A 13,488-nucleotide genomic window follows, 5' to 3' on the forward strand; every position below is an offset into this window, starting at 1 on the left:
GGCCCTGTATAAAGCCCAGGAGCTGTGAGCCCCAAGAGGCTGAAAGGATGTAATCAACAGCCACCCTATGGAGGAGAGAGCTTGTGCTGGCAAACTGAGAAAGAGGGGGAAGCCAGATAGGTAGAAAGAAGCACAAGGAAACAGCAGCAAGGGGTATGACTGTACAGACCTTGCCTGCTTGTTATAGGGTCCCTGGGCTGGAAGCCAGTATAGAAGGAGGGCCTGGGTTCCCCTACCTTACCTGCCAGTGGGAAGTGGCACTTTGGGGGGAGGGATAGCTCAGTGGTTTGAGCATTGACCTGCTAAATCCAGGGTTATGAGTTCAATCCTTGAGGGGGCCATTTAGGGAACTGGGGTAAAAAAAATCTGTCTGGGGATTGGTCCTGCTTTGAGCAGGGGGTTGGACTAGATGATCTCCTGAGGTCCCTTCCAACCCTGACATTCTATGATTCTAAGTGGCATAGGGCACTGGAGACGCCAGCTGGTCCAGAAGGACATTGATTTCCCTCGAAGGGGAGGGCCTTATTGACCTGGCCAGAAGGCCGAGCCATGAACAGGAAGCTGCAGCTCTGGGAATGAGAAGGGCTGCAAGGTGAAAGAGACCATGGGTAGTGACAGTGCCGGAGGAGGACATTACCTGGCAAGAGCTAATCTTCAGAGTCGCCAGGAGGAGGTGCCAAGTCCAGTGAGTGGACCCTATGACAGATGTCACTGAGAGTCAAACATACAACCCTACAATGCAATTTTAAGGAGTACTTTTCAGACTACAACCACACTTCAATAACTATTCTTGTTTCTGCAATATAATGCCATACACTTGAGGTTTAGAAAACAGAAACAGTGATGTGGTATGTTTTTCAAGAATAGCATGATCATTTTTCAGGATAATAAAATTAAAGACAAAATATTTCTACAGCTATTTATTTGTTCTCCCTAAGACTACAGAGAAAAGCCTGAATGCAATACAAACCATGTCTTACCAGTTATTAGAAATCATATTTTCATTATATAGGTGTCACAGTTACAGAGCGAGCTGCACTTTAGACTGCTCTGAGATCACTCTCAGGTGATAAGCCTGACTTTCTGTACCTCTCTTATAGGGTGGAACCCCACCATTCAACCACTTTTGGACTGGATCTCTTGGTTGCAGTCCGTTTCCCAAATGTATTTAGGAGTTGTAAGCCCTATTTCTCCAGAAAACTGTAACCAGTAAACTGATAAAAGTGATTCAAAAGCAGCTGCCTCAGAACAAAGGATTATTTATTCACCCAAAGGTAATAAATAATTACCTTTGGGTATGTATATTTGTATATTTGTATATTTCAAAAGAAAAATACAAATATTTCCCTCATTTTCCACAATATGTTACAGCTTGCTGACACTACCTTTATAAAAATGTGGACAGTATCAAGATAAGAATTTATTCTGAAGTATCAGTAGTAGTATTTCAAGCACTAAGCTATCTGTTTAAGAATAATAAATTAGCTCCTAAGGTTGCTGTGATCATTATGCTTAATAGTATTAATTTTTGCTAAGCATTATAAGCATCTGGTCCAAAGCACTGAATGCTAAATTACTTTTCTACTCATAATGCAGTTTAGTGGAACAAAGATGTTTTACGCATTACCCAGCCCCACAAAAAACAACGAACAGTCAAAGTTGTACACATATTCAATTAAAAAAAACCTCTTCATTTCATAAACCATTTAAGGTTGCTAAATGACAATAATGTACTTAACTATTACATCACTTTCCTTAGATCAGGAAATGAATAGTTAGGGACATCCAAAATCTTATACTACCCATACATTAAGCAAAAAAATATTATTCTTACAAAATGTAAAGAAATAGAGGTTACTTATCAGTAGCTGTAGTTTGAGGGATGGCTCTGCCTATTCATACTTATGGGATTCAAGATGCTTGAACTAGAATGATCCAGAACTTTCTGGAAAGCTGTGCCAGATGGGATTGACACAAGGAAGACCTCACAGCACCAAACGTTTGGGGTCCAAGGCCATATATAGCCTCTCCTGGACTTCACAGGAGATCTCCAAGGAAGAGAGGAAGGTGGGTGAGGAATGTGAATATGCACAGATATTCATAAAAAAATAAGGTAAATAACCTCTCTTTCGTCTTTGGGGGAACCTCTGCACCTTTCTGTTCATGTGAGACTAGCATGCAGTACAGCCTAGATGGATGATGGATTGAGGAATTCTTAATTGAATAATAATTATAAAACTGACTTGTCAAACCTGAAATCAAAATTGAGAAGCCAAGTAACTTCAAGTAGATGTGTGTACTGAACTCTAGCTATCCACCTTGCAAATCTTCACAATATATATTTTCTCACACCATGGAGGCAGCCTTCCTTAATCCCGTTGAAGTAAACCAGGGGTCTCAAACTCAATTTACCTTAGGGCCAGTGTCAGTCCTCAAATCCTCCCAGCGCGCCAGTAATGTGACTGAAGATGTTCAGAAAAGAAAACATTTATATTGTATCTTTATTTCAAATTTCTTAGAAATAATAAAACTGTCATATAACTTTATACAATTCTTCGCCTGCCAAAGAGTTTTTAGTGTTTGCCAGACACCTGGCAACGCTTCAGTTCTTTCAGTTTGTTGATGTTTGGCCTCAGTGACTGAGCAGTTGAAACCTTCAGGATTGCAGCAAGGTGTGCATCAGATAGTTGTGTTCGGTATTTTGACTTATTTATATTCATTGTGGAAAAAAGTTTCTCAGAATGTAAGTACTGCCAAACAAGGACATGATTTTTCTGAAAGTTCTGCAAAGATTTGGGAAAGATGGTGGTAGCTGTCTGAAGAACTCTGTGACATCCTTGGTTTCTCTGATTTTAGTCTCTAAAGATGTGTTGCAGTGCATATCAATGAGTTCCATTTGTAAATCACATGGTGCTGTTTCCACATCAACATAAAATGGATTAGCAAACATATTGAAGCTTTCTTTAATCTGCAAACTGCTGATCAAATTCTTGCAAAAGCAGGTCAAGCTTAGTAGTGTATTGAGAACCACTGAACTGTATTTCAGAGCCGAGCTCTTCCACAAGTGACTTGCATGCTGGGAAATGAGTGAGATTCCCCTGAGAAATCTGATTTTTCCACAACTTTAGTTTAGTTGTGAATGCTCTCACATGATCATACACTGCTGTCACCAGCTGGCCTGGACTTACAGCTTCAGGTTTAGGATATTCAGCTCTTGTGTTACGTCAACAAGGAAAGCAAGATCTGTCATCCATTTGTGATCTTCAAATTGTGGTACAGGCATTTTAATTTCTTACATGAATCTTTTCACCTCTGTTTTCAATTCAAAGACTCTCTTTAATGTAGAACCCCTGCTTAGCCAGCGCACCTCAGTGAAGTAGAGCAAGTCACTGTATTTAGATTCAATTTCCTCCAAGAAAGCATGAAACTGTCTGTGCTGCAAGCCCCCTGAGCGAATGTAATTCACACATTTCACAACTGACATGACATTGTCAGATTTCAAAGATTTACTGCACAGTGCTTGTTGGTGAATGATGCAGTGCAACGCTCTTGGTTGCTCAGTGTTTTGCTCAGACATCTTTCTTTGTACTAGTGCTACCAATCCGGTTTTTTTTGACCAATCATTGCTGGGGCCCCGTCAGTGGTTAAAGCCTGCTAACAAGTGCCATGGCAGACCGTGTTGTTCCAGTGCTTCTGTGAGGCAGTGAAAAATTTCACTGTCCGTTGTTCTACCACGCATTGACGACAAGCTTAGCAATTCTTCAGTTACTGCAAAGTTTTCATCAATGCCTCTCACAAATATGGCAAGCTGTGCACTGTCAACCAAATCGATACTCTCATTGATTGCAATTGAATATGCGCGGAAAGCTGTGCTTTTCTCGATAAGCTGCCCATTGATATCTTTAGAGAGCTCAAGAATACGCTCTGCTAGTGTATTTGGAGATAGGAGAGATGTTTTCAACAATATCAGCCTATCGGGACATATGATCTCATTTTAATAAAGATTGTTTAATAAATTCACCATCAGTAAATGGCTTCCCACACTTAGCAATCATTTCACACCAAAACTGCTGACTCTGACTCTTTTCTCGCTTTCTGAAAAAGCTGCTGCTGCTTCGCTAATTCTTTTTTCAATTGTAAGACCATCTTCTCTCTCTCGTCTCCCTGATATTTATCATATTGCTGTACGTTTCGTTTTGTAAAGTCGTTTGATATTGTAGTCTTTTAAAACAGCAACTTTGCCTTTGCAGATCAAGCATGAGGCAGTCTGTTTGTACTCAATGACAAAGTAATCAACAGTCCACTTATCTTGGAACTGGCGGTGTTAGTCATCAATTTTCCTTTTTTTAGGTTGAGACAGCTTTCTGTAAGGCTGTTTACAAGCAACGTGCGCGCGCGCGTGCGTGTATGTATGAGAGAGAGAGACGGGTTATTATTATCCCTGCACAATGGGTTATTATTATCCCTGTGTGACAGCTGGGGAACTGAGGCCTTGCCCAAGGTCACACAGGACATCATTGGCAGAGGCAGCACCAAGAATAGAAACCTGGTCTCTCAGGGACCACCAAGCACCTTCACCAAGACCATCCTACCAGGAGGCAGTTCCTGCTCCACTTTCCCACACTCCATGCTCTGCTGACAGCAGGACCTTGCTGGGCTGGGCCTCCTTGGGCATGAAAGCAGCTGAGGAGGAGGCACAGTCATGTCTGCCCACTGGTCAGATGCAAGGGGTGAGGAGCACGGCTACTACCCTAAAGAGATGGGGCAGTGGGTGGTCCTAACTCTCCCTGTGTGTCTGGGATTATGCTCCCATCAGGTTCAGTGCCTCCTGGTGGTCCTGCTGAGATGGCCCTCTCCTACACAACCTACCAATATTACATTGGACAGTGGGTAAAAAAGTAAATAAAGGGCCCCTTTTCATTACACAGACCTGCAGTGCTAACAGCTGGAAAGAAAAGACAGTTGCCTGTTCCGTAACTGGTGTTCTTTGAGATCTGTTGCTCATGTCTATTCCACAGTAGGTGTGCATGCGCGCCACATGCACCGGTGCCGGAAGTTTTTCCCTTAGCAGTACCCATAGGGGGGAGCACCGCTGCGACCACTGGAGTGGCACCTCTATATCGCGCTATAAGGGGAGCTGCGCGCTCCCCCACCCTCAGTTCCTTCTTGCCGGACAACTCCAACAGAGGGGAAGGAGGGTGAGATGTGGAATAGACATGAGCAACACATCTCGAAGAACGCCAGTTACGGAACAGGTAACTATCTTTTTCTTCTTCGAGTGATTGCTCATGTGTATTCCACAGTAGGTGATTCCAAGCTATATCTGTTGGAGGTGCGTAGGAATTCACAAGTTCCTGGGACGCAGTACTGCTCTTCTGAACCCGGCATCATCCCTAGTTTGGGAGACGATCGCATAATGCGCAGTGAACATGTGAACTGAAGACCAGGTGGCAGCCCTACAGATGTCCTGGATAGGAACATGGGCTACAGAGGCAGCCGACGAGGCCTGAGCTCTCGTTGAGTGCATCCTGACAATCGGTGGCAGGGGAACCCCTGCCAGATCATAGCACGTGTGTATGCACGAGATGATCCAGCGAGAAAGGCGCTGGGTGGAAATAGGCTGTCCCTTCATACGCTCGGCCAAGGCAACGAAGAGTTGTGAGTATTTTCGGAACGGTTTAGTCCGATCTAGGTAGAAGGCCAGTGCCCACGCACATCGAGTGTGTGAAGGCGGCGTTCCTCATTGGAGGGATGGGGCTTGGGACAGAGCATGGGGAGAAAGATGTCCTGTTCCATATGGAAGGCGGAGACCACCTTCGGGAGGAATGCAGGGTGTGCGCGAAGTTGGACCTTAGCCTTGTGGAAGACTGTATATGGAAGTTCCGAGGTCAAGGCCCTGAGCTCTGAGACACATCAGGCTGACGTGGTTGCTACAAGAAAAGCTACCTTCCATGACAGATGAAACAAGGAACACGTGGGCAAGGGTTCAAAGGGAGGCCCCATGAGGTGAGACAACACCAGGTTTAGGTCCCATTGCGGTACAGGGGATCTAGCATACGGGAAAATGGTCAAGGCCTCTCGGGAGGTCATAGTATGGGAGAAGACCGAGTGCCCTTGCACCAGCGGGTGGAAGGTCGATATGGCTGCCAAGTGTACCCTGACAGAGGCGGGTGCCAGCCCTTGGGTCCTAAGGGACAGGAGGTACTCAAGGATAAGCTGGAGTGGTGCAGACGATGGGGAGACTCCTTGCTCCCCCGCTCACCTGGAAAATCGGGACCACTTCGCCAGGTACGTCCGGCGTGTGGACGGCTTCCGACTTTCCAGGAGGACCTGCCTGACTTCCTCAGAACACCTCCTCTCCTCCTCGTCTAGCCACTGAGCAGCCATGCTGTCAGGTGGAGAGCGGCCAGATTGGGATGAAGGAGGCGGCCCCCGTCCTGGAAGAGGAGGTCCAGGCGTAGCGGCAACCTCCTCGGAGGGGCCGCCAGTAGGTCCAGTAGGGTCCTGTACCAGTGTTGACGGGGCCAGGCTGGGGTGATAAGGATGATACGTGCTTTGACTGTTTTCACTTTTTCTAGGACTTTGCCTATAAGGGGAAACGGTGGAAAAGCATAGAAAAGCTGGTCCGACCACTGCAGGAGGAAAGCATCTGAGATCGCGTCCCTCTCCAACCCCCCCACCTCCGGAACAAAACCAGGGGCAACGCCAGTTCTGGTGGGTTGTGAACAGGTCCATGTGCGGAATTCCCCACTCTCGGAAGAGCTGGTGAGTGAACTCCGAGTGGAGCGTCCACTTGTAATGGGGGGAGAAAACACGGCTGAGGCAATCAGCATGCATATTGCGGGCGCCCGGTAGGTGGAAAGCCCTCGGAGATGTCGTGGACTATACAGAATTCCCACAGGCTCAGGACTTCCTGGCAGAGGGCCGAGGACTGTGCCCCGCCTTGCCTGTTGATGTAGAACATCGCGGCGGTGTTGTCCGTAAGGACTCTGACCACCTTGCCGCGAACCTGCGTGATGAAAGCTACACACACCAACCGTATTGCCCTGAGCTCCCTGACATTTATATGGAGGGACAGGTCCGAGGTTGACCACATCCCTTGGGTTTGCATGTTCCCTATGTGGGCTCCCCAGCCCAAGTCCGACGCATCGGACACCAGGTCTATTGACAGGGCCGCCTCCCGGAAAAGAACCCCTTGGAACATGTTGCCCGGGGAGGACGACCGTTGTAGGGAGGCAATTACCAGGGTTGGTACCGTGAGGACCTTGTCCAGGCTGTCCCAGGCCTGGGAGAACTGGGAGGCTAGCCATAGCTGGAGGGGCCTCATTCGGAGTCTGGTGTGGCGGACCACATACGTGCATGCTGCCATGTGCCCTAGGATCTGAAGGCACACCCTTGCTGTTGTCACCGGAAAAGTCGTGACCAAGGCGATGAGACCTTTGAGGGTTTCGAACCTGCCCACTGGGAGAGAGGCTGTGGCTCTTAAGGAGTCCAGTAGTGCCCCTATGAATTCTATGCGCTGCACGGGAACTAGCGTTCATTTGGACTCGTTTACCAACAGGCCAAGATTGGCGCATGTGGACAGGAGCAGGTCCACATGGGTCATCACCTGAGACCGTGAGTTGCCGTTGAGAAGCCAATCGTCCAGATATGGGAACATCTGGACCCCTTCTCATTTGAGGTAGGCCGCTACCACCGCCATACACTTTGTGACTACCCTGGGCACTATGGATAGGCCAAACGGGAGAACCGTGAACTGGTAGTGGTTGGGCCCCACCAGGAAACGGAGGAAGCGCCTGTGCCCTTTGAAAATATGTATGTGGTCCAGGGCCGCGTACCAGTCTCCCGGGTCCAGGGAGGGGACAATAGAAGCCAGGGACACCATGCGGAACTTGGAGCGGACCATAAACCGATTGAGATTCCGCAGCTCTAGGATGGGCCTGAGACCCCCTTTCATTTTTGGGATCAGGAAATATCGGGAGAAGCCCCTGCGCTGGAATTCTATTGGCACTCTCTCCACTGCTCCCAGGTGTAGTAGTCGTTCCACCTCCTGACCTAGGAGGTGAACGTGCTCCGGGTCCCCCTAGCCCACCAGGGACCAGGGGTGGTTGAGTGGGGGTGAACTAAACTGCAACGTGTAGCCCTTGGAAATGGTGTTGAGGACCCAGCAGTCCGAGGTTATTTGTGACCATTCCCCACGGAAGGCAGACAAGCGGTTGCTGAACACAAACTTTATTAGTAGGGGAGTTTCCATGGCAACTGCCTTGGTGCCCCCCTGAAAATAGTCAAAACCGCCTCTTTCCCTGCCTCTTGCCCTTAGAGGGCCCAGGCTGTGAGGCAGAGTGGTACTGTTGTTGAGGCCGGTGCTTCTGGTCTCTCGGCCTCTTGTAAGGGGGCTCATATCTGCTCTGCGCAGGTGAGCTGACGTCTGCGGTTTGGCCTTGTCCTTAGCCGGAGGGATGTAGAGGCCCATGGTCTGCAGGGTGGTACGAGAGTCTTTCATCCCGTGCAGCCTGATGTCCGTCTGTTCAGCGAACAGGGCCTTCCCGTTGAACGGCAGGTCCTGCATGAGGGACTGGGCCTCCGCCGAAAGCCCGGACAGGAGAAGCCACGATGCCCTGCGCATGGAGATCACGGAGGCCATTGAGCGAGCCGCCGTATCCGCTGCGTCCGCCGCTGCCTGCAGGGCTGCTTTGGCTGCCGTCGCCCCCTCGTCCACCAATGCCTTAAAGTCCTTCCTACCCCGCTCTGGGTGGAGTGGCTCGAACTTTGGCAGGGATTACCATAAATTAAAATCATATTGGCTCAGTAAGGCCTGATGGTTGGCCACCCTGAGCTGGAAACTCGAAGAGGAGTAAAATTTTCTACCAAAAGAGTCTAGTCTCCTGGCATCTTTATTCTTCCATGTTAATTTCCCAGAAGATTGACCATGCCAATAAATGAGACGTATTTGAGCCAGCAAGACATCTTTGGCAGACCCCAGAATGTATGGCACTTACCTCAAAAAAGGAAGTTTTTCTTTTGGTTTTGAATATTTGTACACATATCCAGTTCTGGGATCTGTGATAGTAGGTGCTGTACATGAGCAGTCCAGACAATAAGGGCCACCAAAAATGACTTCAAAGGACAAGTATCCAAAAAACTCTAGATTTTTCTCTGCAGAATGAACTATTTTTGATGAGAAAACAACAAGGAGTCCGGTGGCACGTTAAAGACTAACAGATTTATTTGGGCATAAGCTTTCGTGGGTAAAAAACCTCACTTCTTCAGATGTTTCACTTGTTTTTGTTGATACAGACTAACACAGCTACCTCCTATTCTTGATCAACTTTGCATTTATCAACATTGAATTCCATCTGCCATTGGCTACCCAGTCACCCAGTCTTGTGAGACCCATTGTAACTCTTCACAGTCTGCTTTGGACTTAACTATCTTGAGTAATTTTGTATTATCTGCAAATTTTGCCACCTCACTGTTTACCCCTTTTTCCAGATAATTTATGAATATGTGGAACAACACTGGTCCCAGTACAGACCCCTGGGGGAAACAACTACTTACCTCTTTCCATTCTAAAAACTGATAATTTATTCCTACCCTTTGTTTTCTGTCTTTTAACCAGTTACTGATCCATGAGAGGACCTTCCACTATCACTCTCTGGATAGAGGGAAGCCACAGATCTAGCTGCTGCTTCAGAGGCAACTACCATCTAGCACTACTAATAAAATCTTTTTACAACAACAATTTGAAAGAAATGAAGGGTAAAAACAAGAAGTCCCGCAGGCACAGCAAAGACTCCAATTTACACACATACTCATACTAAGAAAAATAAAAAAGAATGGCAGTGGTTAGGCCTGCACGGCCCTTTGATAACCTCCAGAATATTTAAAAACCTCAGACAGAACTGTTGAGCAAGTTATACAAATACACATTTTTATAAAATAATTTTGGAAGGGATGTAAACCCTCACACTATGGCATAAGACAACCTCTAATTACTGGAGTTAGGAGGAAACCTTCCCTGGAGGCAGGTGATCCCATAACTACTATTGCAGAGTTTCTCACATCTTCTTTTCACACATCTGGACACTGTCAGAAACAAGATACTGAACCAGATGGACCCCTGGTCAATTCCAGCATGGCATTTCTTATGTTCCTGAGTAGTTAATGACTGCAAATGAAATCCGTAATAAAGAACTACAGAAAAAATAAGCAAAAGCGAGTCTACATTTTAGCCACACTGTGGAGAGTAAGAAAGTAATATAATGCATTGACCTTACAATTACATAAAAGTTCAAGGAGAGGAAAGAGAGCATACATGGAGAATAAGAAAATGAACTGTTTCTTTACTTACCCTCCCATTGCTGACAACAGCCATTTGCCCAGGAAGCAGTTTAAGAACTTCTTGACAGAACATTTGGTGAGTTTGAATTATATCCACTCCTAAAGTGTTGTATTTCTTCTCAAAAGTACTGTCATCCATTCCCTAAAGCAGAAGTAAGGTGGCCAGATTCAGCAAAAACAAAATACACTGATAGTCAGCCAGGGTTTTCTTCAAACTGTTTATAATGAAAATCTAAACAAGATAAAAGCAAGAGAGAACTCCTCCAGCCTTAGCTTCAGACCAGTCATATAACCCTGGGAGTGAAGCCCTACATATCTACATTCCTCCGTGTCTCTCCCAAGCAGCTAATTTATACTTCTTTCTCCTTGAGCAACAGCACAACAGAAGAGCCAGGCTGAGCCTGAGTTTAAGCACTTTTTGACCAGTAAGTGCTCAGAACACTGTCACATAAAGAATCATGAATCTTACTACAATGAAGTTCACTATTCTGTTAATTTACCCTATCTTGCACTCTTAATCAGAAATAAATGGATTATGAAGGAGAAAAATAAAATTTCTCATTAGTAAAAATGACAGTAACTCACTTGTAACTGGAGTTCTTCAAACTGGACTCTACGTATTCACACTTGTAAGATGACCTGATCAGGTGTAGTTTAGATGGTGAAATTTTAATTAGCAGTGCCTGATGGAGAACTCATGCATCACTCCCACCCTTCCTCTCATGGTGAGACTTAAAAGGAGGCATGGCACTCCCGCCATCTCAGTTCCTTCCACATCTCCCTCAGGTCCTGTTTGGAAATCAGGACTCAGAGGAAGAGGGGCAAGGCGGGGCAGTATACGTATGCAGAGTCTGGTTACAGTTGAGTAATATTAATTTCTTCTTTGAGTAGCTTCTGCATATTCCCACTCCTGGGATAGTTTAGCTATCAGTAATCACATTACATGGATTCCCAATTAAAAAGTGATTGAAGAATTTGCCTGCCAAATCTACCACCTGATCATTAATACTTGTAGTTCACTCACTCTTGTTGCCCAAGTAATAGCCATTATGAAAACTGTCTTAATAGACAACTAAAAAAAGAACATTCACTCATTGGCTCTTGAGTAAACAGTGATTTATCAATACCCAAATAAAATGCAGATCAGTGTAACCACATACAAGATAACAAAAGATAAACAGATTTAAGATATAGTAAGTAACCTAATATGGACTGAACTGGTGCCATATGTAGAACATTATTATTATTATCTGCTCATAATAAAACCCCTTTTCATTTGCTAATATAACATGCATATGTAGACCCTTTCCTATTATTAGGTAAAAACCTTTGCACATCTACAGAACAAGTCCACTCTGTATCCATTAAAATTCTATCACCCACATTATGAGGTGGAGTGAACTCAAGCCCAGATGATAAACTTGTCCTTTCTGGCAGGGCTTCGGAGCTGTGCTCCGGCTCCGCTCCAGTTCCAGGCAAAAACCTGCAGCTCCACTGCTCCGGAGCTACTCCGTGCTCCAGCTCTGGGCTCTGCTCCAAAGCCCTGCTTTCTGGGGGGTGTAAGTCTGGAGAAGGGGGAAGGGGACACAAGACTCCTCTGAAGAGTTAAAGCAGGTTAGGAAAGAATGATTACTTAAGTAACTGTGGTTCTTCAAAATGTAGTTTTTGTGGATCGCATTCTAGGTGGGCATAAGCCTCATAGGGGTTTTTTTTAATAGCAGTTTCCATTGGGACCATGCATGTGCCCTGTGTTTTCTCATGCTCCTGTACAAAGGCATCAAGGGCAGGACAACAAAGACCTTTCTTCAGTTCCCTCAAAATTTGAAGCCCATATGGCTGAGCATCACAAAAGAAGGAATGGAGGTTGGGTCATGGTATCCACACAGACAATAACATCTCAAAGAACCACGGTTCTAATCTAAAAAAGGTACTGAAGACCAGACCCCAGCCAAATCATGGAGCTGTTCCTGGACATGGTAGAAAGGAACTGTGGTGGCCACAGTGCCACACCCCTTTATATAGCCTCACACTCAAAATGTCTGCTAATGCTGAGGGGAGGGGTTGGAAGGGGGCATGAGCACTCCAACAGGCACTGCTAGTTGAAGTTCCACTGTCTAAGATGCACGCAATCAACGCATCCCATAAATGGAAATATACAGAGGCCACTTGAAGAACTTCTAAATATATTCTTGAGCAGCTTTCCTAATTAATAATATTGAAGTACATAGCTGTTTTTGAAACCAGCATTGTAGTCTGCTGCTGTTACTTGGTGGCTGATATCTAAGTGACCTCTCACTCGGAATTGCTGACTGTGTTTCAAGTTAGCAATAATATAAGAAAACATATTTTAAACAAATTAACTTACTTTCCCTGCTCTAAGGTCAACAGACATGGAAAATGACTGCTAGAAGTTAAGTAACTGAAGCACTTGTTAATTTCAGTTGCTCCAGTCCATGAAGATTATCACCATCATTGCTAAGGATACGATTTAGACACGGAAGTCACAGATTTTGTGATTTTACCAGACCTCCATGACTTCTTTGGCTTCAGCTGTCAGTGGCTGCAGCCAAGGCTGGGGCTGTGTACCCCCTTACCCTGCCCCAGTTGGGGCTGGAGCTGTGCACCCCCCCCTCTGCAGCTATGGCTGGAACTGGGCTGTGTGCCCCATCCTGCTGCTGTGGGTGGAGGCAGAACTGTGAGCTCTAGTCCCGTGACTTCGGCCGGGGCTGGAGCCAGGGCTATACCTCCCAACCAAATGACAGCGAGGCTTCGGCTGTCAGTCTCCTCACCCCTCACTGTGGGGCTTGTGCTGTCATTCACCTCCACCATGGGGGTCCAGGCTGTCATTTCTCCCCCTCTCCTTCCTCTCCCCCTGACTCCCGTTATTTTTAGTAAAAGTCACAGACAGGTCACAGGCTCCTGTGAATTTTTGTTTATTGTCTGACGTGTCCATGACTTTTACTAAAAATAACCATGAAAAATATTAACCTTAATCATTGCTCAATAAATTCAATACTCAATGTTTACAATAGGAGCAAGGTAACTTTTGGATTAAGCTGATAATTCTTTCCAGATAGGAGTTACAAATCTAGTGTTTAAAAAGTGCAAATCAAGAAATGGCTTTAAAAAAATCAGTGATGACTAGAG

General features: G+C 45.9%; 1 protein-coding gene across 1 annotated transcript in view; it reads right to left on the reverse strand.

Moving 5' to 3' along the window:
• The window catches only part of UGGT2 (UDP-glucose glycoprotein glucosyltransferase 2), a 277,888-nt gene that overhangs the window by 106,507 nt on the left and 157,893 nt on the right, over nucleotides 1-13,488 (reverse strand). Inside the window, exon 22 of the mRNA XM_026663613.2 lies at nucleotides 10,352-10,483. Coding sequence (XP_026519398.1) covers nucleotides 10,352-10,483 — 132 coding nt within the window. The remainder of the gene's footprint in view (nucleotides 1-10,351; nucleotides 10,484-13,488) is intronic.

This window comes from Terrapene carolina, unplaced genomic scaffold, assembly GCF_002925995.2.
Source record: "Terrapene carolina triunguis isolate 2854851 unplaced genomic scaffold, T_m_triunguis-2.0 Scaffold21, whole genome shotgun sequence".
Taxonomy (NCBI): Eukaryota; Metazoa; Chordata; order Testudines; family Emydidae; genus Terrapene; species Terrapene triunguis.